The 25977-nt window shown below is 59.3% G+C and overlaps 1 protein-coding gene across 5 annotated transcripts in view; it reads right to left on the bottom strand.

The window, feature by feature from the left end:
- Nucleotides 1–23968, bottom strand: part of RALGDS (ral guanine nucleotide dissociation stimulator) — a 53008-nt gene extending 29040 nt beyond the window's left edge. For 2 of the 5 annotated variants that reach the window (XM_032257727.1, XM_032257726.1), the window contains exon 1: nucleotides 23716–23968. In XM_032257727.1, the coding sequence (XP_032113618.1) occupies nucleotides 23716–23733 (18 nt within the window). In that variant the 5' untranslated portion in view covers nucleotides 23734–23968. Of the gene's footprint in view, nucleotides 1–3522; nucleotides 3718–5051; nucleotides 5252–23715 lie in introns of those variants that run through there. The other 3 variants (XM_032257725.1, XM_032257724.1, XM_032257728.1) reach the window with 3 other exon arrangements.
- Between the last annotated feature and the right edge of the window lie 2009 nt (nucleotides 23969–25977).

The raw sequence follows: 25977 nt of genomic DNA on the forward strand, positions 1-25977 counted from the left end.
TGAGCCGAGATTGCGCCACTGCACTCCAGCCTGGGCGACAGAGCAAAACTCCATCTCAAAAAAAAAAAAAAAAAGAAAAAGGAAACAGCTTGAGACCCACCCTCTGATGCCTCTGAGGTTCCCAGCAGTCCTCCAGAGAGGGCTACAAACTTCTGACCCCAGGCAGCAACACCTGGCCAGGCTCACCATTTCCTGTGTTACTCTCCATGTGTGCAGAGGTCACTCATGGCATCTTTACAACAAAAGAGGCTGCTCTGGGGACCAAGGCAGTGGGCAGCTGGAAACCGAGTCCCGATGCCCAGATGGGGCGGTCAGAAGAGGCTGGGGACAGTCCCAGGGAACTTGGGTGGGTTTGACACTCGAGGCCGATGACACCCTGTGCTTGGCTGTTGGAGCATCTGCCGGGAGGAACTGAGGACTCTCAAGAGCACAAAGCACCCCCCGAAAATGGGGGGTTCTTAGGAACCGGCGTCGGTCCCTTCCTCCATCCTGCCCCAGCTCACGCTCCCCACCCCCCACCTGGCGTTCTCAGGTTCCCAACCTCCCCCTGGGAAGTGCACCTGCCTTTCCTTGGGTGCCACCCCCACAAGCCCCTGAAGAACACGGCTGCACAGACCTTTCGGAAGTCGGGACGCTGCTTGCAGAGGAACTTGCAAAGGCAGGCTGTGAACTGACAGCTGGCAGCCAGATCCCGCCCACACGTGTGTTTTGTTTGGCTTACGAAGTGTTTTCAAAATGTAAGCCAACAGTAGAAGGTCAGGTGACTTCATATAAAAACCCACATTTCCCACTTCTCCTGTAACTCTGGCTGACCTGACCACACTGGGGCTGTGTTCCCGAGGGCCACCGGAGGCTGGCCGGAAGCTGGCTGTGGCTGCCCCCTGGAGCCAGGCATGTGCTCCATCCCAACCCCCGCCCCGATCCTGCAGCCCTCAGCCAGGGATCGCTCTGACAACTGTCCCCCACTCCTGCAGTGCTCAGTGCCCAATGCCCCAGGGAGTCACTGCCACCCTGGAGGGGCCACCAATTCACCGTGTGACAACCTAAAGTGGAGGGAAGCAGAGGAGAAAGAGGCAGAAGGGGATACACAGATGGAAACTGAGCCCAAGACCCAAAAGTGAGCCCAGGGGACCACAGAGAGGGACAGCAGGAGACGGAGACAGCGGGCAGACAGGCGAGGAGAGACTTGCTGGGCATCTTACATCGCTCCCCAGCCCCTAAGCAGCTGTCTCAGTTCAGGGAGAGGCATGTCGGCAAGTCCCTGTGGTCCCTCTTCTCCCTGCTCCCATACCATCTTTGGTTCCCCAGACACCACAGCCAGTGGGGTCTTGGTCCCTCAAAGCCCCCGGCTGCCTTCAGGCAGAAGACCACTGGCTCGCTGTGGCCCCAGCTCCCACCTCCAGGGTCCCTCTCGGCAGAACTGCTGCAGCTCCGTCTTCACACTGCCCCTTCTGCCTGGCTGGTGCCTCCCTCCTTCCGCCCGCTCCTTGGCCGGCACATCCTTGGCTGGTACATGAGAGGTGGATCATAAAAGCTGCCCCTCTGGACCTTCAAGTCGGGACCCAGGCCTGCTTTTACGCAGGACCCCAGGGAATGGGGTTTGGGCCTGGGGTGCAGTCCTGGGGACTGCCAGGCACACAGCAGTTCAGAGCAGAAACTGGGGACAAGGCAGTATATGGGTGACAATGACCTTTGGCCATCACCTTTTCCAACCTGGGCTTGGCCAAGGCTGGGAGGAATGACAGCCAGGTACTCAGACTCAGGTCAGGCCGTGGTGGAAAACCTGTCACCTCCTGCTGGGCAGGTAGAGGTCACCCCTTTCTGTCTCTTGTGATCTATTTTTAGAGCCTGGGGAGGACATGAAAAGGGTGAGGCCAGGACACACTCCTTGGTCATTTCCCGACACTGACGTCACCATTCCTAGCCTGCCTAGGTCCCGGGGTGGCCCTCTGTGGGCGGGTGAGCACACACCTTGGCAGGAGGTGACGCAGCTGGGCCACGCGTGGGAACTCCCAGCACAGCGGGCGGGCCTGGCGCAGCCCCACCTCCCCTGCCACTGGGTTCCTGGCAGCCTCTGGTGGCTTCTGCCTCCTCCTCCTGCCCCCAGGATGCAGGGGTCCCCACAGGCTGGAGGCTGAAGTCAGAGCTGGTCAGGAGGTGAGACGTGAAGCACCAAGGCGTTGAAATCTCCAGGAGGCCACGCCGGGTGGCAGGTGTGGCACCATCACCATCCCAACCCTCTGCCCTCACAGGGCACTGCTGTCCCAGCACAACAGACACAAGATGTGCCGACTCTCCGGGAGCAGTGGGAACAGGCCTGGACGGGGATGCAGAGGTCTCCGGACCGGCCTGGGGCTTGCCAGGGGGCCCAGCTGTCATGCCCTGGAAATGGGTACAGCACCAGGATATTGACGGGTAGGCACGCAGGGGAGCAAACGTGATGAAAGCATCCATGGGCTGCAAACCCGGGGGGGGATCCAGCCACTGTCCTCCACTCCCGCAGGGCTTGGTGCCTGACACCCACGCGGGGCCACCAATTCAACATGTGACAGCCTGAAGTGGGGGACAGCAGAGGAGAGAGGAAGAGGCCGAGGGGGACACACAGATGGAAACTGAGCCCAAGACCCAAAAGCGAGCCCAAGGATGACAGCGGGAGAGGGAGGCTGCAGGCAGACGGAGGCGAGGGGAGAGAGCGGCCACGGGGCTGCGGGGGCGCTGGGCACACCTGGCTGAGGAAGGGACCAAAGGCCCAACGGGTCCCCCAGTCTCAGCCTAGTACCTGTCCCCAAGCCTGGCGGCCCTGATCTAGGAGGCAGTGACGTCTATTCCACAACTGTGATGGGTGGGGCATATCACACCCTGAGGGGCCCAGCATCCATTATCTCCCCTCCTGGAGGGTGGTCAGCTGCCAGCCTGGCCCCTGGACTCCTTGGAAACTCTCCACAAAGTGCCAGCTAGAAATGTCACAGCACAGGGGGCCCTGGGATGAGCCAGCCCCAAGGGGCCATTCTTTCCTGTGGGTTTGGGGAACTCTTTTGAGACCTGGAGCACAGGTTCCGGTTCTGGCGCCTGCTCTGTATCTTCCTAGCCTTAGTTTTACCTCCTGGGGCCTCAGTTTCTCCATCAATAAATGGGGACAGTAACCATCACAGCACCAGGCTCTCAGGCTTCTTGAGAGCAGACAAGGAAGCAGTGCACAAAAGTCCCGGTAATCCAAGAAGCACCCTCCGGACGGGGCTGCCGTGACAGCCCACAGCCACCCTGGACCAACCCTCGGGGCTGGGGGCAGCTGGCGAGGCCACAGTGGGCACACACAGGCACCAGCAGCAGAGCAGACCACCAGTCTTCTCTCTCATACCCGAGATGGGAGATGAAGACTCCCCTGAAGTTCCAGACAAACTCCTCCAACCAGTTCTGACGGGAAGAGGGGAGTCCTAGGCAACCAACTCCCGCGCCCGGAGCCCCGGCGGTGACCCACCCAGCCTCTCCCTGGCAGAGGCACCGGTCGCCCTGGAAACTCACCTCCGTGGTGGCCGGTGCTGGCAGAGGTGCCAGCCAAGGTGTCGGGCTTTGGAGAGCGGCACGGCGGGCCACGGCCCTCCGCCTGGCGGTTACCACAGAGACACAGGCAAAGAACACGGAGCCCTTCCTCCCCCTGGGCACAGCAGGCCTGGCACAAACCTGGCCTGCTTCCCGGGCCATGGCAGGGCGAACGCCAGGTGGGGAGTGGGCCCTTGGTGAGGCCCTCTGCCAGTGTGCCCGTCGCCTGCGTGCCCTAGTGGAGTGAAGCACCCGAGTGCCTAGGCCTGGTGTCACCCGCGTGGCTGTCATACCTGCTCCTCTGACAGGCAGGGCCAGGAATTCCCACTTGTACCAGGCCATGGGCCAACTGAGGACGAGTAGAGAGCCTGTCCCAAGCTGCCACAGCTTTCTCCCTTAATTCTCCAGCCCCCACTCCCATTCCCCGTGTCGGGGGCCTGAAAACCAGTACACAGAGCCAGAAAAGTGACAGATACAAGCAACTAGACCAATACAGGGCTGGGTCAGCAGAGCCACCAGGTGGATGTGAGTCTAGCCAGAGGCAGTGGGAGACAGGCAGGAGACCCCCACTCACTTGTTCTAGAAGGCTCCCCTGCCCCCAGACTAGAGCTCCTCCAACCCTGGCACCCGGGTATGAGATTTCCCTTTTCTTTTCTTTTTACACAGAGTCTTGCTCTGTCCCAGGCTGGAGTGCAGTGGCTCGATCTCGGCTCACTACAACCTCCACCTCCCGGTTCAAGTGATTCTCCTGCCTCAGGCTCCCGAGTATCTAGGATTATAGGAACCTGCCACGAGGCTCAGCTAATTGTCTTGTATTTTTCTAGAGACGGGGTTTCACCATGTTGGCCAGGCTGGTCTTGAACTCTTGACCTCTGATGATCCCTCTGCCTCGGTCTCCCAAAGTGCTGGGACTACAGGTGTGAGCCACTGCACTGGGTCACAAGATTTCATTTTAAACTGGGTGTGGTGGCGGGGTGGGGGGGGTGCCAACCTGGGTTGCCAACTGTGTTTCATTAAGTAGGGTGGTAAAAAATAATATCAACACCACCACTCCCACCATTTCAGAAAAGACACCACCAGAGGTAACGAGAGAGGGCTGCCGTCGGAAGGAAGGGCGGGCGTGGAAAGAGGACATCTGGCTTTAGGAATAACTCACTGGAGTGACTACTAGAGTTGCAAATAACAACAACAATAATTCAACAGCAACACAGCGACACACAACAACTTACTGCCTTGTCCCCATCCCCGTCCCCGTTTTTCTCATTTTGTTGCAAACCAGGCATTGGAAGCCATCGGACGCATCCAGCACACCCATCTGACAAGTGGAAAGACTGAGGCTCACAGAGAGCAGGGACTTGCCCAAGATCTCACAGGAAAACCCAAGACCTGTGTCTGTCCAGCTGCTCTGCAAAGCCTGCAGACGCTCCTTCCATCACACTCAGAGCCCCAAGCCCAAAGCCCAGAGATGCCAGGGTGAAGTCAGAGGCCAAGAGTCTCAGCTACTTCCTTACCTTCCTGGGACCCTGGCCCGGTAGATGCCCAGTCCCTGGCTGCAAGAGGAGGGCACAGGGCAGGGAGCAGGACAGCAGAGGCAGGGAGGAGGGGGTGAGGCCATGGGCTCCGGATCGTCCCCACAGGCACATCGGGCCCCGGGGCCCAGCGTCCCGCCCAGACACTGCCCTAGCAGCACCTTGCTCCCTGCCCTGCTCCTCTGAGCATCTCACATCCTCTTCCGGTGGCTTTGTGGGCCTCTGGGGGCACCCAGCTCAGCAGGCAGTTCAGGGCCTGGGAGCTCTGCAACTCCAGGGTGAGCACTCTCAGGGGATGTGGGTGGGCATCTGGGGGTGAGGGCCGGGCTGGGCTTGGGGGGCATCACTGAAATGGAGCCGGAGGGTTTCAGGGGGCCCTGGAGCAGCCACCCCCCTGCCTCCCTGTACTCACCCTGCAGCCAGAACAAGCCACCTCCACTAAAATCCCTCCACCAGTTCTGTCCCACCCAGAAGAGAATCCCAAGTCCTCAAGTGCCCACAGCCCCTCCTACTAACTGCAGCCACCAGCACCCTCTGCTGGGAACCATTCTTCCCCCTTGGTCTCAGGACTCAGCCCCCACTCAGAGCGGCCTTCTCCGACCCCTGCCTTCATGCAGCAACACCATCTCCGCCCCAGTCATCCGTTCCCCATCCTTTTCCACCTGGCACATTTCCTCCTCTGCCAGGCTCCAAGGCCCTGTCCCCTGGGACAGTCGGGCATCATCTCTGGTCACTTGTACACAGTGACACTCAACCTTGACCTTTGAGAAACAGCAGAGCCGACCAGGCTACGAATTGATCAGCCCAGGATTGAAATTCTGACCCCCAGGGACTCTGGAACCCTAGGCCACTGATGTAGCATCTCTGGGCCTCAGTTTGCTCCTCTGTAAAACGGGAACAAAGGCACCGGAGGATTCCACAGGACCTCAGCATGGGCTTGGCTCATGGTTGTGCTTGGCAGATGTGCAGAGATGATCTCCCACAGCCACTGGAGTAGTACAGGCCACAGGGTCACGTGCCTGCCCCGGTGCCAGGCGCATAACAGACATTTGATAAATGTTGGTGGATGCTGCCCCTGTGCCAGGAGTGCTGTAGCCTAACTCCATCCCCGTGAGCAAGGTCCAGATGGCAGTCCGGGGTCTGCCCGTTGCTCAAAGTGCGGCTTGTAACTGGATTCCAGCAGACAGCTCGGGAATGTTTGCTGATGCCGAAGCACACGCAGGCTGGTACTGCAGGGCAGGCCTGGCCCCCGGGAGAGGGGGCCAGCGAAGAGGGCACTGTCTGGGCAGATGGGTACTGCAGGGCAGGCCTGGCCCCAGGAGAGGGGGCCAGCAAAGAGGGCACTGTCTGGGCAGATGGGCATTGCAGTGCAGGCCTGGCCCCGGGAGAGGGGGCCAGCGAAGAGGGCACTGTCTGGGTCCACACTCTTAAAGGGAGAGAAGCCCTGTGCAGACAGGCAGGATCTGAGCGAGGCAGGCGGCAGGGGCCGGTATCTGAGCAGGGGTTGAGGCTGTCCCCGACCTCGGCCTCTCACCTGGGGGTTGCCAACTGCCCGGCCATGTGACCGTGGGCATTGGGGGTGTGGTTCGGCCGCCACTCCGGGTTTAACAGGGAGCTCACCACATGGAATGAGGGGCAGGGAGGGCCTTCCCTGAGCCTTGATTTCCTGGTACGCAAAATGCGACCTCTCAGGCCGGCCCTGCAGAAGGGCTCAGCGGGAGAGGTGTTTCCTATAGTGTGTGTGTGTTTGGTTGGGAGGCGGGGTGGGGGTGGGGGGCCTTCAAGAGGCCCTGGAAGGAAGCACTCAACTTTCCTGGTGGGGCACTAGCAGGGAAGTGGCAGGGAAGCAGGCTACCCTGCTGGGTGTATTTGTGAGCTGATGCCTTCTCTTGGACAAGCAGCTCCGGGGTACCAGGCCCTGTGCAGGGCGTTGCATCTCACACGCAAGCTTCCTGTGCTATTCTTGAACAGTCTACCCCAGCCTAGCTTCCCAAGCCCATTACTCCCGTGTCTCCCCCGCCCCCACCTCCAGCACAGGTCAGCCTGGCATCAGGCCCAATCCTGGGGCTATTCCTTTGGGAGGCAGGCTGGGCAGGGCTACCCGGGGGAGTGGGCACTGAGCTTGCTGGGAAGGCCATCAAAGGACTGAGCACAGCAGGCCGTAGGAGGAGCTGCACCAGCTGCCGCTCAGAAATGCAGAAATGCGGGAGCCCCCAGGAGGTGGTGCCAGCAGAAGGAAGCAGCAAGGCCATGCACCCCTCCTCCCACCCACGTGGTCCCTGGCCCTGCCTCTGCCACCAGCCTGGGGGAGAGCAGGGTCTTTGTTCCCTGCCGGCCAGGCTACCACGTGATGCGCCACATCACTGTCACTGCCTGGAACGAAGACTGCCAAGGAGAGCCCAGGCACTGGGGCCTGGGGGTGAGGACAGTTAGGGGAGCTCCACCTGCAGCGCCCCAACCCCAAGTCTGGCTGCCTTGAGGGTCTGGCCCTGTGAGGGCCACACACGACATAAACATTTCCAGCTACTAAGTGAAGCTCACGACAGCCCTGACCCCAGGCTTCTCCCAGGACACACGACCTGCCAGCGGTCCCACAGTGTTCTGCCCAGCACGCCAGGTGGCCCTGGGATAACACGCCTGGCCACACAGACAAGCCCAGGATAGCAAAACCCAACCCACAGGCACCTTGCTAGGTGGGGGCAGGCCCTGGATGGGTTCAAGGCCCATTGTTTACAAACACCGTGCAGCTGTCTCTAGGAGCAGTGACTCAGAGCCAGAGCGATGACTCCTCGCAAAGCCGTTTGCTCGGCACCACATCCTGTCCAGGAAGCAGATAGCAGAGACCGAGGCCTGGCTTTTGCTCTTCTTTCCTGCTGCCGACTTAACTCAGGGACCTGCTGACCAGACTCAGTGTCCAGCTGGGGAGACATTCCAGCTCCCCTCCCCCTGGCTTCCGGGAACCTGAGGCCTGTCAAGTGGCTCAACACACACTCAGGCCCGGCCGGCTCCACTAGGTAGGGATGCTGCTGTGGCCGTGCACGAGACGGATGGAGCCTCTGGAGGGGCACCTCTGCCTGGCATCCCCTCCCTCTTTGGCTCTGACTAGGAGACTCCCAAGGACCAGGGCACCACTAACGCCTTTCACTGCACAGCCCAGAGGCAATTCTTGCCCACGTTCAGAAGCCTGGGAGGCAAGATCAACTCCTGACACCCCTCCGTCCTCTAGAGCCTAGTCTGCTGCTGCCTTTGGCATCCCTCAGTGGGGACAAGGCACTTTTCCAGACCCACAGTCATCATCTCTGTTGTGAAACTGAGAAAACTGAGGCCCAGAGAGGGTGAACAACTTGCCTGAGGTCACACAGCGTGTTAGTGCCGAGGCCATGTGTAAGTCCAGCCCCAAGGCTGCTTGCTTTCCTCTACTCTGTTCCAGATTAAGGATTACAAGCGGATTTGTTCCTGGCAGCACAGACTTGAGGCTGCTGGGTCCTTGTCTCTGGGGTGGGTGGTCTGTCCCCTGCAGGAGGCCCCCAGGCTGGGGACTCTGACTTCCATTTCTGCTGGTCACTGCTGCCCCCAACCTGGTGCCTACACCTGAGTCCACAGCCCCCTGACAATGTCTGCTACTCACTGCCGTGCCGATGTGGGTATCATTTCATCATCATGACGTGTGAGGCAGGGTTTACAGGCGAGTTTCAGGACAGAAGCTCAGAGATGGCACAAACTTATCCAAAGCCGCACAGCAGAGCAGAACTTCCAATCCTGTCTGGCCTGAGACTGCGCTCCCAGCCGCTCCTTCCTGCAAACTCCCAGCTTTTCGTAAAGAGTGAAAGGTGATTTTATAATCACGGTGCACTTCTAAGGCCAGGGTGCAAGTATCTCAATGGCCACCGGTTCACAGGAGAGCCCCTGTGTGTGGTGGGGAGGCAGAGCCTCAGAGTGACTTGTGGAAGGTTATGTACCCCAACGAAGAGGCCCTTTCCCCTGCTCCAGGCTGGGGAGACCCGGGGACTCCCAGGAGCGGCAGAACCACAGGATGCACCTGCCACGGCATGTGGAAGGTGGGCCACCCCCGCAGTGGGGAGAGAAAGGCAAAGAAGGGCTGTGCTTATTTTGGCAGCTGGCACTTGGCGCCACCCCAGGCAGGACAGTAATTCAGCGACTGGCTGATTCACCCACCGCAGGGCTCCCCTGCACTGGCTGCCTGCCCGCCGGCCCCTATTGCCAGCCCACTGAGTCACGCAGGTTGCCAAGAAGCTGAGGATCCGAGAATCCAGTCTCTGCCCCAGCCGCTCCCATTGGCTTTAAGCCTAGCAGGACTCAGCCCTGCCAAGGGCGCCACAGCTCCCCTCCTCCACCCTGCCTGCCCCCAGGTCCAGCTCCAGGAGGAGCCCAACGTCTAAGTGTAAGGATCCAAGCAGCAGCTGGGAGCCGGAGCCTACAGTGTTGAGTCTGGGGCCAAGCCCTCATCCTGTCACTTGCTGGCTGGGTGGAGCTGGGTGAGCCGGGCAGGTGCCTTTCCCTTGCTGAGCCTTGATCCTCGCCCATAAACAAGAATCATCTCTGCCTCAAAACCACTGTGTGCTGAAGTGAAACACGGAATGCGAAGCACTCAGGATAGGGCCTGGCACATGCTCCATGTCAAAACATGGCACCCCGAGGTGGCATCCTCTGCAGGAAAAACCAGTTTTTTTTTTTTTTTTTTTTTTTTTTTTTTTTTTTTCTTAAAGATGGGGTTTCACCATGATGGCCAGGCTGGTCTTGAACTCCTGACCTAAGGTGATCCACCCACCTCGGCTTCCCAAAATCCTAGGCTGGAGTGCAATGGCATGATCTCGGCTCACTGCAACCTCTACCTCCTGGGTTCAAGCGATTCTCCTGCTGCAGCCTCCCAAGTAGCTGGGATTACAGGCATGTGCCACCATGCCCAGCTAATTTTGTATTTTTAGTAGAGATGGGATTTCTCCAAGTTGGTCAGGCTGGTCTCGAACTCCTGACCTTAGGTTGATCCACCCGCCTCAGCCTCCCAAAGTGCTGGGATTACAGGCGTGAGCCACCACGCTCGGCCTCAGTGTTCTTATTTTGAATTCAACGGTGGCTGATACTTCTATAAAATGAAACCGAAATGCCACAGCAATGTCAACTACCATGGAACTTCTAAACAATGTCAATTTCTCTACTGAAGTAGATGAGGATCAGTAACAGTTTGTAGCCTGCACTGTCTGCAGACCATAGAGGGGGCCTGGGGCACAACTAAATTCACACAGCCAGCCCACACGAATTTACTGAGCACCTACTCAAGTGCCAGCAATAGACCGGGGAACAAAACATAAAAATCACCTTTGGCCTGGGTCATAATAAATAAAACACATGTTTGCAAACAGGAATGCTGCAGAAGGTAAAAAACAGAACAGGGAAGGATGATGGGGCCCGTGGGGCAGAAGCAGATGCTGGAACTGCAGACAGGCCAGGAAAGCCAAGGGGCAGCATGGGTAAGGCTGGAAGGAGGAACCTTAAAACAATTCACCTAGGCCAAGCGCAGGGGCTCACGCCTGTAGTCCCAGCCCTTTGGGAGGCTAAGGTAAGTGAATCACTTGAGGTCAGGAGTTCGAGACCAGCCTGGTCAACATGGTGAAACCCTGCATCTACTAAAAATACAAAAAAAACTAGCTGGGCATAGTGGCGCGTGCCTGTAATCCCAGCTACTCAGGAGGCCAAGGCAGGAGAATAGCTTAAATCCAGGAGGTGGAGGTTACAGCGAGCTGAGATAGCACCACTGGACTCCAGCCTAGGCGACAGAGCAAGACTCTGTCTCAAAACACAAAACGAGGCCAGGCGTGGTGTCTCACACCTGTGATACCAGCATTTCAGGGGGCCAAAGCGGGCAGATCACCTGAGCTCAGGAGTTCCATGACAAGCCTGGCCAACACGGTAAAACCCCATCTCTACTAAAAAATAGCCAGGTGTGCCTACGATCCCAGCTACTCAGGAGGCTGAGGCAGGAGAGTTGTTTGAACCTGGGAGGTAGAGGTTGCAGTGAGCTAAGATCGTGCCACTGCGCTCCAACCTGGGCAACAGTGCAAGACTCCATCACAAAAGAAAACAATACAAAATAAAACAAAACCCATATAGTTCACCTACTATGGGGTCCTCTCATGCTCCTGTATTGGGCTCTAAGCCCTCTGGGGGCAACAGCCACACCTGTCCTGTTCACTCTTCCAGACCCAAGTGCCCAGAACGATGCCTGGCCCATAGTGACTCCTCACAACTGCTGACAGGTCCACGGATGAAGACACCAGTTAGATATACGAGAGCATACCATCACCATCGCCACCGCCACCACCACCGCCATCGCCATCGCCGTCACACAAGCAGAGAGAGCACTGGCCCTCTGACCTGGCGTCACTGCCCTCTTTTGAAAATTAGAGGGGTCATGTGAAATCATCATTAAGAAAGCACTAGGAAAATAAAATATAAATTTATATTTTAAAAAATCAATCAATCTATCTATTTGTCTGTCTGTCTGTCTATCTGTCTATCTGTCGATAGACAGCCAGGCGAGATGGCTCATGCCAGTAATCCCAGCACTTTGGAAGTTCAAGGCGGGTGGATCACTTAAGCCCAAGAGTTTGAAGCCAGCCTGGGCAACATAAGAAGACCTGGGCAACACAGCACGACCCCATCTCTACAAAAATTACAAAAATTAGCAGGGTATGGTGGCATGTGCCTGTAATTCCAGCTACGTGGGAGGCTGAGGCACGAGAATCGCTTGAACCTGGGAGGTGGAGGCTGCAGTGCGCCGAGGTTGCTCACTTGGATGATGGAGTGAGACTCTGTCTCAAAATATATATATATATTTTTTTTTGTTTGTTTGTTTGTTTTTGAGGGGTGGTGCCCCGTGCCAGGGACACTGTGTGACTGGTGCTACCATCAGCCTGCTGCCTGCCTGAAGGGGCTGAGGGCCTGGGAAGTGGGGCTGCCCTTTCCCAGGGGGACTTCCTGAGCTGCCCTGGCCTCTGGAGAGGGCACAGGGACCTGGCTGGCTGCCAGGAGGTGGCGGGGCTGGTGCCTGCTGCCCGTGTGTGTGTGTGTGTGTGTGTGTGTGTGTGTGTGTGTGTAATTGGAGGTGAGCTTTTTCTTTTCTTTTTGTCTTGATGGGGGCAGTTTGTAAGATCCTTGAGAGCAGGGACTCTGTTCCCCAGGTACTGATGCCTGAAACAGCATCCAGCATACAGCAGGCTCTCCATAAATGCCTAGATGGACAAGTGGGCTTGACGGGCCCATCGGTTCCTCTAGCTTCAAAGTTCCTGGACTCGAAAATATTCAGAGGTTCTTGGGGGAAGATCACCAGAGAGCTTCTTGGAGGAGGCAATGAGGCTGGAGAGGAGCCTGTGGGAGGGCAGGGCGGCAGGGCCAGGAAGGGCGGGGTCGCCTCTGCTCACCTGCTCCCTCCCATTAAAATGCTTTCCAGGGAGCCAGGCTGAGCACAGAGGCCGAGCAAGCCCAGGCGGGAAGTGCAGGGGAGGGAGGCAGCAGGCTTCCAGGAAGAAAGAGCCTTTTTTCTTAGAAGCAGTGCCTTGGAGTTTCCCAGAAGCCAGCCTGCCCTGGGAAGGTGGAGGAGGCAGGAGGTGGTCAGGTCGGCCCTGGTTTAACATGGGGGATTTCCCTTCCTAAATTCCTGGCTCAGAAACAGTTCTTGGGGAATGGGTCTCTGTCCACGGGTAAGTAGAGGTTGCTCCGGTGTGGGCAAAGAGACCCCTCCCCAAGGCACGGCCGTGGCTGGCAAGGATGGGGGATGGGGGCTGAGCCCACAGTCAGGCCCCTGTGCCCAGCAGGCCCTGGTCACCCGGTACACTGGGGTCAGGGGAACCAGGACAAACGGGCTCTTGTGTTTGGGAGGCTGCCTGCTGTGCCAGGGACACTGCGTGCCGCCACCAGCCTGCCGCCTGCCTGAGGGGGCTGAGGGCCTGGGAAGTGGGGCTTCCCTTTCTGAAGGGGACCTCCTGAGCTATCCCAGCCTCCGGAGAGGGCACAGGGCCTTGGCTGGCTGCCAGGAGGTGGCAGGGCTGGTGCCCGCTGCCCTCTTTCCCACAGTCCTTTGCCTGCAAGAAGTTCCCCAGAGCTAGAGAAGAGCAATGTCTTGGGACTCTAGGGCCCTGGGCCTGAGGGGCACTGCCCTGTCCCTCTCTCCTGCCACCCACTGTCCCGTTAATCCCTGGGCTTGGCTCCTCCCCTGGTAGGCAAGGTTAGAGGGCCTCTCCTCTCTGCCTCACCTGGGATGCCTGACAAAGGACAGCAAGACACCAGCTCCCTTCCCCTGCCCAGGGACCCTCGAAAAGCTGCTCAGACCTCCATGCCAGCATGACAGTGGGCAGCTGGGTATGCCAGGCCGTGGCTGAGCACCTACCACAACCCTGTGAGCTGGGCCCAGCTGTCAACCCAGTGACAGAGGAGAAAACTGACACTCAGCCTTCCTCACTCATGGTCGCAGCTCAGGCCTGCTGCCTTTTTTTGTTTTCTGTTTTGACACAGAGGCTTACTCTGTCACCCAGACTGGGATGCAGTGGTGAATTCTCAGCTCATTGCAACCTCTGCCTCCCAGGTTCAAGCAATTCTCCTGCCTCAGCCTTCCAGGTAGCTGGAATTACAGGTGTGCCATCACACCCGGCCAATTTTTGTATTTTTAGCAGAGATGGGGTTTCACTGTGTTGGCCAGGCTGGTATCAAACCCCTGACCTTGGGTGATTCACGCACCTCGGCCTCTCACAATGCTGGGATTACAGGCGTGAGCCACCTCGCCCAGCCAGGCCTAGTGCTTTCAAAAGGCAAATGCAAACCCCCCACATGCTGCCAGTGGCAATGTGCTCTCCCTCCCCAGGCAGCAGCCATGTGTCCCCACATGCAGCCACCTGTACCCCTTCATATATGCACTCCCTCATCCACTGTCAAGCTTGTCACATCCGAGCGCATGCATGCTGCGGGCACATGTGGTCACCCAAAGGCAGGGAGATGCTCCCGCCCCCAACACACACAAGCACCCCACAGCACTCCACAGCCCCTACCCCTGCAGGCCCAGCAGCCCCAAGTACATACCCTGCTCCCTGTACATCTGCCAGACAGCGATGGCCACCCCAGCATCCCCAGACCCGAGAGCACACTCCCTTAGGGCTGCAGAGAGGGGACAGGGCAGGGCACCATGCAGGGGCTCTCTGGCCCCAGCAGCTGGGAAGGAACCACCTCATGGAGTCCTGAAAACTGCCAAGTGTCTGTTTGGAGATGGCAAGGGGCCAGGCAGGCAGTGCTGCCAGCTGGGCCCTTCCACACTGGGCACTACCCACCTGCCCACTACCCTCAGCTGTCCCCTCCCCAGCCACCCAGGGCCTGGGGCCAGGTGAACTGCTTCAACCTTGAACTCTAGTCCAACTGGGCAGCCAGGGCCTAGCACTTAGCCTCAGGGAAGAAGTAGGTGGGGGGCGGGGAGTGAGCTGCATGGCCTATGGCCCTTACTCAGCTCCTCTGGGCCACAGTCCCCTACCTGGAAAAACCTGTGGATTCAACTGAGGGCCTGCAAGTGTCTCTGCCTTCCACCACACCCTGTCTCCCCAAGGGCAGCCACAGCTGGTGGAGCACTGGCCATCTGCTTTCTGTGAAGGGGAACAGACATCGGCTGCCACCCTCGGAGGGCCCGCCCATGCGGTGCCGGGACCTTAGGAGCATCTCACACCCCACCACATCCACAGGTCCACAGAGGGGGTGGAGGTGCAGTGGGGGTGCAGAGGAGTTAGGGAACCCACTTGTCTGGGTCCCCTGAGGCCAAGCCAGGGCACCCGTCTCCCCTCTCAGACTTCTATCCCCTTGACCTCTAGACAGTCTGGACCTCCCTGGGGCTGCTGATCCTGGTGCTAATCAGGTAATTCATCAGTTAATCATGTGGTCATCACTTGACAGATAAGTGCTACTCAGGGCTGGAGCTCTCCCTCCCTGCAGGCACAGCCCAGCACGGGCGGGGTGGGAGCAAGCATCCCTTTGAAATGGATTCAGGTCAGGTGGTGGCAGCCCCCAGGGCTTAAATACCTTCCACCGCCCTCCCCAGGGTCTCACCCTCCCAGTTCTGAGCTTGACATTACAGGCAAAGGGCACCCCCTCGCACACATCTGGGCTCAGGACAAAGTCCCAAGGCGAGCAGGTGCCAGAGGTGGGGTAAGTTCCTGGAGTCAGGGCCTCTGGTTGGCCAAGGGTGTTTTCTTTCTCTCCACTAGACAAGCCCACCTGCTCCCCGCCTTCCTCCCTTGGTACACAAAGGTCAGACAGGCACACCTGAACTCTCAGGTGGTGTCTAGGGGAGAGGCCCTGCACTCTCCCCACGGGAGCCCTTTCTGGCCCTCAACCCAGGAAAAGGGAAGGACTGGGGTGCCCTCCAGCAGACAGTGAGTGCTGGCGCCCTTATCCTGCCCAGAAGGACTGGGCAGCTCAATTAATTATGCGCCCACCGGGCAGAGCAGGGAGGGGAGGCCAACATGGGACAGGGGGTGGGGGGTGTCCTTGCTGCAGCAACCACACAGGCTGCGGGCCTGCACCTTCACACCCACCAGTTGAAGTGGCCTCCTGCTGCCCGTTTCTCGATGCTAGACTAGGGGCTCACCACGTCCACCTGCCTTCTTGGCATGGCATCTGGCATGAATGAGGGCAGGGGCTGCACATACCTTGGGCTGCTAGCTCCCTGCCACTGTCTGTGCAGCCCCCTGCCCTGCTCTGCCCCTCCTCCTGTGGCACTCCAACTGGGGGCAGCTGGGCAGGGTCCCCATGGGATCACCCTGAGCCCAGCTAATGACCCCCAAGTGAACATACGAGCCCAGCACCCAACTCCGAAGGTGGGCACGCCCCTTGCCCATTTGACAGACGGGGCAAAGGAGGCTCAAAGGGGTGAGGCCATGGCCCAAGGTCATACTGTGAGCAAATGATCAGGGTCAGGCTGGCATCCTAGCTCTATGAGAGCACTGGGAAACCCTGGAGGGTGGTCACCAACAGTCCTACCCTCGCTTCCATCCCCAGAGAGAACATCTGAGGCAACTGGGTCTCACACCCTTCTCATCCCCAAAGTCCAACCCGCTGGGCAGTCTGGCCCCACCTGCCTTCTCCCCACCATTCTGCTGCCCTGCCCTTTCCCAGAATCTGGGGCTCCACCTCCCTGCTTCCAGGCTGGACACCCCTCATCCGTGTCCTCACCTCGGCTCCCGCAGTGCCCAGGTCTGGGTGCAGGGTGGACACCTACAAACTAAGGCAGCCCCTTTGAAAGTTCAGAGGGCAAGGTTTCCTTACATCCTCACGGCAACTGCGGGGACCTCAGGGCAGACAGGGAGGCTCAGAGGGGTCCTGTGCTGCTTCTAGGATGCCCGGGAATAAGTGCTGAGCTGGAATGCAGACCCAGGTGTCCTGCTCCAAAGCCACCTACCTGATCTGAGGACCAGGGTCCTAATGACCGAGGAGGGTGCTGGAGGGGAGGAGGAAGGGCTGGCCTGGTCCGGGTCTCCTCACTCTCCTGCCCCAAGGCCCCAGTAGGTGACATAATTCACAGGGCAATGTTTATGCACTCAACGGTGAACACATAGGCAGAGGGGTGGATGGGCCACCAAGGGGGAAACCAAGGCCAGTAAGAAGGGACACAACAAGGTCACATAGTCAGTTGGTATCAAAGTTGGCCCAGAACCACAGTCCCCTGTCCCGGGGCTCTACCCAGCCCAGCCACACCCTGGCATGCCTTCCTGCCCCAGGTCAGGGAGCCCACAGCTGCAGGGCGGCAAGGCACAAGGGACCACGCGTGGCCCCACACACTCTGGCTGTGCCTTCTGACCTCGAGTTTTCTGATGTTCTGCCACTGTCACCTCTCACTCAGGTATCCAGGAAGTGGCCTCTGTTGCTAGGGGGCTGATGCCTGGTCGCTGGCTGGGTGGGGAGATGGGGAGGGGGTAGTGGACTGGGGTGTCCCTCAGGAAGGATCCAGGGGGCGGAGGCTGCCAGGTCCCATCTCAGGTGGAGGTGGAGGGCGGGTCAGCCATGAGAAGTACGTGAGCGAACTCAGCAGACCAGGCCCCTTCCTCCCCAGGCCCTGATGAAAGTCCTGGACTCTGGTCTCCGCATTTTTCTCTTTCAGCCCCAGAGTCTTCTCTGCGGGCCAGCGGCGGGTATGCACAGGCGGGGGTTGGGGGTGAGCCATCGGAAAGCCCATTGGAAAGCCCCAGCCCTGAGTCTTCCCGCAGGCAAGAATTTTGGGGCCCAGCAGTTGCTTGGCAACTGCTCTGAGTTGCCATGGGAACACTCCCTTTTTCCGGGGCTTATCATTTTTAGGGGGATGCCACGATGCTTCCCATGCCCTTTCCTCCCCACTTCTTCACCCTGGCTTGGCTGCCCTGGGAGGGGACATTGGGGGTCTGTAAGCTCAACCCCCGCCCCTGTAGGGGGCCCACACACCCCTCGCCCTAAGACTCTTTAAGCCTCCAGAATCAAGAACCCCCAAAATGCAGAGCCCAGACTCCAAGGCCTTCATTAGAGCGGGGAGACAGCACAAGGGACTCATTAGCTCTGTTTACGTCTCCTTGCCGCCATTAACCACTACCTGGGGCCTGGGGCCTCCCAGCCCCACCCTGCCCAGCGGCCTGGCCCAGCCCTGATGTTGGAAGGCCACTGTAATTGGAAGGAATGCAGTCCTGGTGCCATGCCCTTCCCAGGCTTATGTACACACAGGGAGGGGCCATTGCCAAACTGCCACTCCCTAGCTGTGGGAGTCCCTTCGCCTTCCAGTGCCTCGGTTTCCCCACCTGGAAGTGGGGATGGCAGTGGTACTTATCTTGCAGAGTGCTGGGCAGATACAAGGGACACTTTAGCACAAGGCCTACGGGCTGGCTGTGATCACCAGGTGCCTCTGCAGCACGGGACAGAGGCGCAGGGACGGCCTGGAAAGGGCTGTGGCTAGCGTGCAACGGTGACTGCCCACACCGCTGACGGCAGAGTGGCCACTGAATCCAGGTCCCCAGGCTCCCGGCCCACTCCTTCTCCACAAGATCTGTCTGCCTCATCCCCTGTCCTACATCCCTTCTCATGGCCCTGACCCTTCCACAGGAGCCAGGGTGCTCCCCACAGGCCAGGCACCCAGCGCCAGCCAGGCATACAGAGGCCAATATCTGCTATGCCAATTAATCATAGAACCAACTGTCAAGGACTAGCAGCCTCAGGGGTGGGCCTGGAAGCTGGGTGAGGGCCTTGTGCCGGTGGGGAGGTAACAGTAAGAAATGGCCTCTGGCTGGATGCAGTGTTTCACGCCTGTAATCCCAGCACTTTGGGGGGGCCATGGCCGGCGGATCGCTTGAGACCAGGTGTTTAAAGCCAGCCTGGGTAACATGGTGAAGCTCTGTCTTTACAAAACAATCCAAAAATTAGCTGCGAACGTTGGCGTGCACCCGCCACGCCCGCTACACTGGAGGCCTGAGCCTAGGAGGTCGAGGCTGCAGTGAGCCGTGATTGCACCCCGCACTGCGGCCTGGGCCACACAGCAAGACCCCATCTCTGACAGAAAGGAAAAAAAGGAAAGGCTTCCACTCCTGGGCCAGCGGACTGTGCACTCTGCTCCCTTTCACCCCTGCTCCTCAGCCCCACACTGCCCCACCCCCTTGTATATCAAAGGGCTCTCTGAGGGGCATGCTGACCCCCACCAGGAGCCTGAGGCAGGGGCTGGGGCTGGAGTTGGGGGGAAGGATCCCTGCAACAGACAGCCTACTGTGCCCAGGTCAAGTCTCCACCTGCAACAGCCTACTGTGCCCAGGGCTGCCTTCTGAGCACCCACAGAGCTGGGCCAGCGGCCCTGCAGTAAGTAACAGGAGAGCTGTTTGCAAACCGCAGGTGTCATCAGCCGCAGGGCTCTGGAGAGGCCTCAGAAGGGCCGGCTCAGCTTGCAGGTGGGAACCCAGTGAAAGGCAAACTCCTGGCCCCTGTGGGCCGGGCTCCTGCAGCAGCCCAGGTCCCCTATCCCCCGTCCCTGCCTTTCTGTCCTTCTGACACCAGGGTCTGCACACCAGGGTCCTCCTCGCCATCCCTGTCACCTCCTTGGCACCCCGCCAGCCTCCGACGCAAAGTCGCCACCCAGTCGCCCCGCCACAGCCCCGCCTGGTTTGATTTCCTCCCGTGTGTGTCACCGTGAAATGGCCGTGCCCCTGGCCTACAGGTGTACACGGCTCCTCGCAACCCAAAGGCCAGACCTTTGTCTGCGGCAGCTCCGCGCCAGGCTGGGTGGCCGCACGGGAGGGCACAGCGCCACCTGCTGGTGCTGCCGCCGGAATGCGCCAAACTGGGGAGTAGGCGGGCTCCGCTGACGCCAGCCCCCCACCCCTTAGCTGGTGGTTGAGCTCCTGGGAGGTTCTCAGACTCCCCGCTGCTCCCCTAGTCCCCGTAGACACGCGGATACCCGGCCTTTGGGAGGGTAATCATTCTCAATACTCCTGTTACAGGTTGAACTGTGGGCCGGGTGCGGTGGCTCACGTAGCACTTTGGGAGGCTGAGGTGGGTGGATCACCTGAGGTCAGGAGTTCAAAACCAGCCTGGCCGTCATGGTGAAACTCCATCTTTACAAAATAATAATAATAAATAAAATAAAACAGGTTGAATTGTGTCCCCTAAAAGGATTCCTGGCACCCATGAATGAGATCTTATTTGGAAACTGGTATGTGAAGAGGTATGGAATCCGGATGAGGTCATGCTGGATTAGGATGGTGCTGTCCTTATGATAGCTGGGAAAATTGGGCAGACACACACAGGTGGCCATGTGATGATGAAGGCACAGTTTGGAGTCACACATCTACAAGACCAGGAACTAATGCCAAGGACGCTGGCAGCCACCAGAGGTTGGAAGACACAAGAAAGGACCCTCTCTTCGAGACTTCAGAGACGGCAGGGCCTTGCTGACCCCTGGATTTGGGCCTCTGGCCTTGAGAACTATCAGAGAATAAATTTCTGTTGTGTCACTTTGTGACAGCTGCACGGGAAATTGACCCGATAGACACTGGCCCCAATCATCACCCTCTGCGCCTTCACCACATCTCCCCTCCTCGAATCAACCGTGACCACAGGACACCTCCTTCTGGAATCTCTCTGTGCCCACCCACTCCCCAGATGAGCACCGCCCCTTCCCCTGGGAACTCCCCGGACTATGTTATCGCCTCCTCTGGCATGGCCTGGGCCCAGGAGACAGATACGAAATGAACGAACACATCCCGTCCTTTGCTACTTCATCATATTCACATGTTCGTAAAAATCAAATGACAGCAGCGCTGGGGGTTAAGGAAATGGTGAGGGCCATGGCAGGTGTTGGGGGGGGCCCAAGGGGCACTTCCAGGTACTCACAGCCACCCTGGGAGCTGGGACAAGTAGCCACTGTGTGCTCAGGCTCCCAGCCCCTGAGGCTCAGAGAGGGAAAGCCATCTGGGTCACCAAGCTCCTCCCTCTTGCCAGTTCTGTGACCCCAAACCAGTCATTGCACCTTTCAAGGCCTCCCCAGTCTCCTGACCTGCACAGTGGGGATAGTTCTAACATCTACCTCCTGGGGACATCACCGTGCTAATGTGAGACAGTACTATAAAACGCGTTAGCCACCACGCGGCCGACTTAAAGATGGAAGAGTTAGGAAGGGAAGCGGCCTTCAGTGACAGCAGGGCCCTGCTAGCTCCTGGATTTTGGACCTCTGGCCTTTACGACTGTGAGAGAAGAAACTTCTCACAGGGGCGAGACACAACTGGGAATACAACTCAGGCTGGGCGCTGGTGCTGTGATCTAGGGCAAGTCACTCCCTTCTTGGTCTGGCTTTCTAGTCTGCACCATGAAGGGGTTGAAAATTAAGCAAAAATCAGATATCGACCCCTGTGGCATATGGGAGCACCCTTCAGTGGCTTCCAATATGTTTGTTTGTTAATTAATTTATTTATTGGTTCTGTCGCCCAGGCTGGAGTGCAGTGGCATGATTTTGGCTCACTGCAACCTCCGCCTCCCAGGTTCAAGTGATTCTCCTGCCTCAGCCTCTGGAGTAGCTGGGATTACAGGTGCTCGCCACGACACCCAGCTAATTTTTTTTTTTTTGGTAGAGACAAGATTTTACCATGTTGGCCAGGCTGGTGTCGAACTCCTGATCTCAAGTGATCCACCCACCCTGGCCTCCCAAAGTGCCGAGATTACAGGTGTGAGCCACTGCGCCCGGGCTCCATTATGTTTAGAATCAGGCCTGACTGCTTGCCACTGTCCCAGGCAACTTCCACACCGGCCCCAGAGATCCCTGCCTCCTGGCACAGAAGTTGCTGAGTGATCTCCTCCCTCCAAGGGTGACTAGATTTAGCGACTGGGCTTCTCACTAGCAGAATACAGCACAAGTGATGCGAGGTCACTTCCAAGATTGACAAAAAACTGTGACTTCTGTCGTGCTCGTGTGCTCTGGGTTTCCCTCCCACCCTCGCCGCTCACTCTGGGGAAGTGAGTTCTGATGCCCTGAGCTGCCTTCCCTACACAGAGGCCCACATGGCAGTGAACCAAGGGAAGGCCAGGGCCAACAGTCACAGAGAAACTGACACCCTCAGTCAAAACTGAATCCTGCCAATGACATGTGAATGGTCTGGGGGCAGGTCCTGCCCAGTCCAGCCACAGACGAGACCCCAACCCCAGCCTCCCATGAGACCTGGAGGCAGGGGCACCCAGCTGAGCTGCCCTGGAACCGGGTCCCCAGAAATCGAGTGATGATCAGTGTCCGCTGCTGGAAGCTGTACGTTAGGTAGTGTTGTCACACAGCTGTCTCCAGGCCTGGGGCTGCCCCTCCCGCCCCCAGCTCACTTGGGCCACACTGGCCTCCTTTCTCACTCCTCTGGCCAAACTCAATTCTGCCTCCCAGCCCTGCCTGCAGAGGCTTCTCCAGTACACTGCCCCAGACTCGTGCAGGGCTGGCCCCCGCTTTGACATCTGTCACAGCACAGATGTCCCCTTAGCAAGGCCTCTCAGGCCCCCACAAAGCAGGCCCCAGCCCCTGCTGGCAGCACCAGCATGATTTTCGCTGCAGCACTTGCTTTTCCCTTCCTTTGCCCGTTTGCTTTTATGCCCTGTCAATCACCCCCTCCAGACTGCCAGCTCCGGAGGGCAGGCCCACCTGGGTCATTTTCAGAGCCACGCCCAGGCCCAATGCTGCGCCCAGGGTGAGTGCTTGGGCACACCTGCTGAAAGGAAAGAGGAGGCTCTCGGAGCCCCCTCCTGCCTCTGAGCAGCTAACTGTGGAGAGGAATGCTTGTAATGAGGGGATGTGCGTTTGGTGGAGGCCGGGGTCTCCCAGAGGGACCTTGCGGGGCTCTCCCCGGCTCCAGTTGCTCCATGGAGCACAGTGGGCACTGCCTCCCCCTGGTGGCCGGCACTAGCACAACAGCCTCAGGCAGAAAACCCAGAAAACAAAACACACACCTTTGTTTGGGTGTTGTCTCTCCTGGGTCCCAGGGGGGTCAAAGGAGAGGAACCTGCAGTCTCTGGGAGCCCCAGAAGCTTCCTTTGCTCCCCTCTTTCCCTCTGCTGGCCCTGGGGTGTCCAGTTCACTCATGAGGCCTCCTCACTCCAATCAGGGCAAGGCTCTGGCCCCACTTCCAAACAAGAACGCTGAGGCTCCAACAAGGACAGTCTTGTCCCAGAAGAGTGGTCCAGTGCTTGGCCAGGCTCTGCACCCCCCCAGGCTTCTCTAGCTCAGAAGGACCTCCAGGAAGAAGGCATTTTCCACAGACCTCGGTGGGTAGAGGGGACATCCCCAATGGAGACCTAAGGCCGACATATCTAGAGCCTGTGGGACCCTTGGGGTCACCCAGCCAAACTTTCCAATTTACAGAGCAGGAATCCGAGGCTTCCTTTCCTACAGCCCCGCCAGCACTGAAGGGGTCTTTCCTACTTCCAAGTGATCACAGCGGCAAACAGAACCCCACGATCTGTCATCTCCAGGCTGCCCTGGGGTGGCTCCAGCCCAGACAGACCCTGGGAAACTTGGGGAACCCCTGCCCATCAGCCTGGCGTGTGTCCCCCCTGGCCCCCGTGCCGTGGCCCCGAGCATGTTGCTGGAGACCGGATGCCACTGCCCACGGCAGAGCAGCCCCAGCCCTCTTTCTTCTTTCCCCATAGCCACCTCCCCAGCGACCCGTCCTACTCTGAGCCCCAGGAAGTGCATGGTGTGTGTGTCTGCGTGTCCGTGCGCGTGTATGCGCAGGCCTGCGCCTGTGCGTGCGCGGAGATGTCCAGGCAAAAGAGCCCACATGAGAGGAGGGCAGGGGTCCCCAGGATCTTAGGGGCTGTCAGTCCCAAAGCAGACCCCATGGGAAGGGTGAGCCGAGCCCTGCCTGGCCTGAGGCCGGAACCCTCCCTTCTCCTCTGGACTCCGCCCACTTCGTGTGCCCGGGGCCAGTCCCTGCCCCTCTCCTGTCCTCAGTTTCCCTACTGGCCCGGGCAGGGTTGGACGCGGAGCTGCGTCAGCGCGCTCAGCGTGGACGCGGCGCCGGGCTCCCTCTCCACGGTGGGTGTGGGCAGGGGCGTGCGGTCCTTCCTCCACCCGCGACGCTACGCGGGGCCCCAGCCTCGGCCGGGGCCGGCGGGCACTCACCTGGCAATCTACCATCATCCTCAGCCTCTGCGGCTCATCGCCGGCCCCAGGGCGGGGCCCCGGGCTGGCAGAGGCCGCTCGCCTCGGCCCGCGCGCGGCGCAGGGGTGCGCCCGGCTGCGGGGCTCATGGCGCGGCCTCCGGTCCCCGCGGGGCCCAGGGCTCCACGGCCCTCGCCGCTGCCCCGGCCGCCGCCAGCGCCGCTCCCATTGTCTGCCCCGCGCCGCGCTCCGGCCTCTCGGGCCCCGCTGGTCGGTTCCGCCCCGGCTCCCGGGGCTCGGGCCGGGGTGGGCGGGGACAGCCGCGGCCCCGCCCCAGCCCGCCCGCAGGTGCGAGGGGCGCGCCCCGCCGCGCGAGCTCGGGGGCGCGCTCCGGGGCGCGCTCAGGCCTCCCTCCCGCGGACGGACGCGGGTTGTCCTCGCGCGGGGCAGACGGGCCTGGTGTCCAAGGCCGGGCGCGCACACGGGGCCTGCACGGGACCGCGGACAGCGCGTGCACGTCACCCCGCCTCGCCGCGCGCACGCGCCACTCAGCAAGCGCTGTGTGCGGCCGATCTCACGTGTCCCTCCGCCTCTGCCGCCTGCTCAGTGCCCCTCACCCCGCTAGGACCTAGGGCCACCCTTGCCCCAGCCGGGGGAGGGGAGGGGGCGCTGGGTCGGCCCGTGGGCGTCACCAAATATACAGGCTCACCCTGTCGCCCAGCACTCCAATGCCACCTGCTGGACTCGGCTTGGTGGATGGCTGGGAGCTGGGGGACAAGAGGTGACAGCGGACTCAGCCTAGGCGGCGAGAAAGGTCGCCCCGTCCTCTTCCTCACCTCCCTGCTTGTCTTCCCTGACAGCACCAGGGGCCACCAGCTGCAGCCCCAGCTTGTGTAAGCTGCAGCTCCAGGGAGCCTGGGGAGGAGGGAGTCACACCGAGGTTGAGTGAGTGTTGGGGGTAGTCACTCTTATTAGGGCTCATTGATTTCGTCCCTTTTTATTATTTATTTATTTTTGTTTTTTGAGACAGAGGCTGGCTCTCGTTGACCAGGCTGGAGTGCAGTGGCGAGAACTCAGCTCACTACAACCTCCACCTCCCAGATTCAAGAGATTCTCCTGCCTCAGCCTCCCAAGTAGCTGGGATTACCGGGCACACCACCACGCCTGGCTAATTTTTGTATTTGCAGTAGAGATGGGGTTTCATCATGTTGGCCAGGCTGGTCTCCAACTCCTGACCTCAGGTGATCTGCCCACCTCGGCCTCCCAAAGTGTTGGGATTACAGGCATGAGCCACTGTGCCCAGCTTCATCCGATTGAATACCATTGCCGAGGCACCAGCATTGTGTCCCACTCAGCTCTAAGTGACCAAGCCCTGCTGTGCGTGGTGATCCCCACTTCATGGTTCTTCCCAGTCACTCATCCCTGAGCTGGTCACAGAGGCCTCATCCTGTGTTGTGGTCTCGCTGGCCAGGTATCTCCCCGAGTCCCACACTTGGACCACATTTATATTGATCTTCCTGCTGGGACAGACCTGCAGTGACCCCTGCCTCCTTGCCTGGCATTCAGAACACTGTGTGACCTGGTCCCTATACCCCAACTCCAGGCTCCCTAGGCCATCCTGACCCAGGGACCCCATCAAGCCCCTGCCTCTCTCAGAGCCCCTCCCAGCACCACCCCTCCCTGTGTCCTCCTGCACAATGCACTCACCTTCAGAGCCGCACTCCTCCCGCCCCTGTGCAGGCACAGCCTTGAAACCAGATGACCTGGGTTCAAACCCACAGCTGGGCCACATCACAGGTAAACTCATGGTGACCTCTCAGAGTCTGTTTCCTCTGCTGAAAATGGGCCAGTGACTCCCACCCTGGGAGGGTGTGCCAGGGATAAAGCTGGGTGCAAGTGGGGTGAGGGGGGTGGTGAGGGAGTTTCTCCCCTGCTAGGCAGAGCTGCCCAGGCCTCAGAGTCTGCTGTTACCTTGGGTCCCCAGCTCCCAGCCTGTAATCCCAGCACTTTGGGAGGCTGAGGAGGGTGGATCACTTGAGGTAAGGAGTTTGAGACCAGCCTGACCAACATGGTGAAACCCTGTCTCTACTTAAAATACAAAAATTAGCTGGGCGTGGTGGGCACCTGTAATCCCAACTACTCAGGAGGCTGAGGCAGGAGAATCGCTTGAACCCGGGAGGCGGAGGTTGCAGTAAGCTGAGATCGCGCCACTGCGATTCCAGCCTGGGTGACCAGAGCGAAACTCAGTCTCAAAAAAAAATTAAAAAATAAAACCACCCTAGC

This window comes from Sapajus apella, unplaced genomic scaffold, assembly GCF_009761245.1.
Source record: "Sapajus apella isolate SASKATOON/1434 unplaced genomic scaffold, GSC_monkey_1.0 scaffold97, whole genome shotgun sequence".
NCBI classification, from domain to species: domain Eukaryota; kingdom Metazoa; phylum Chordata; class Mammalia; order Primates; family Cebidae; genus Sapajus; species Sapajus apella.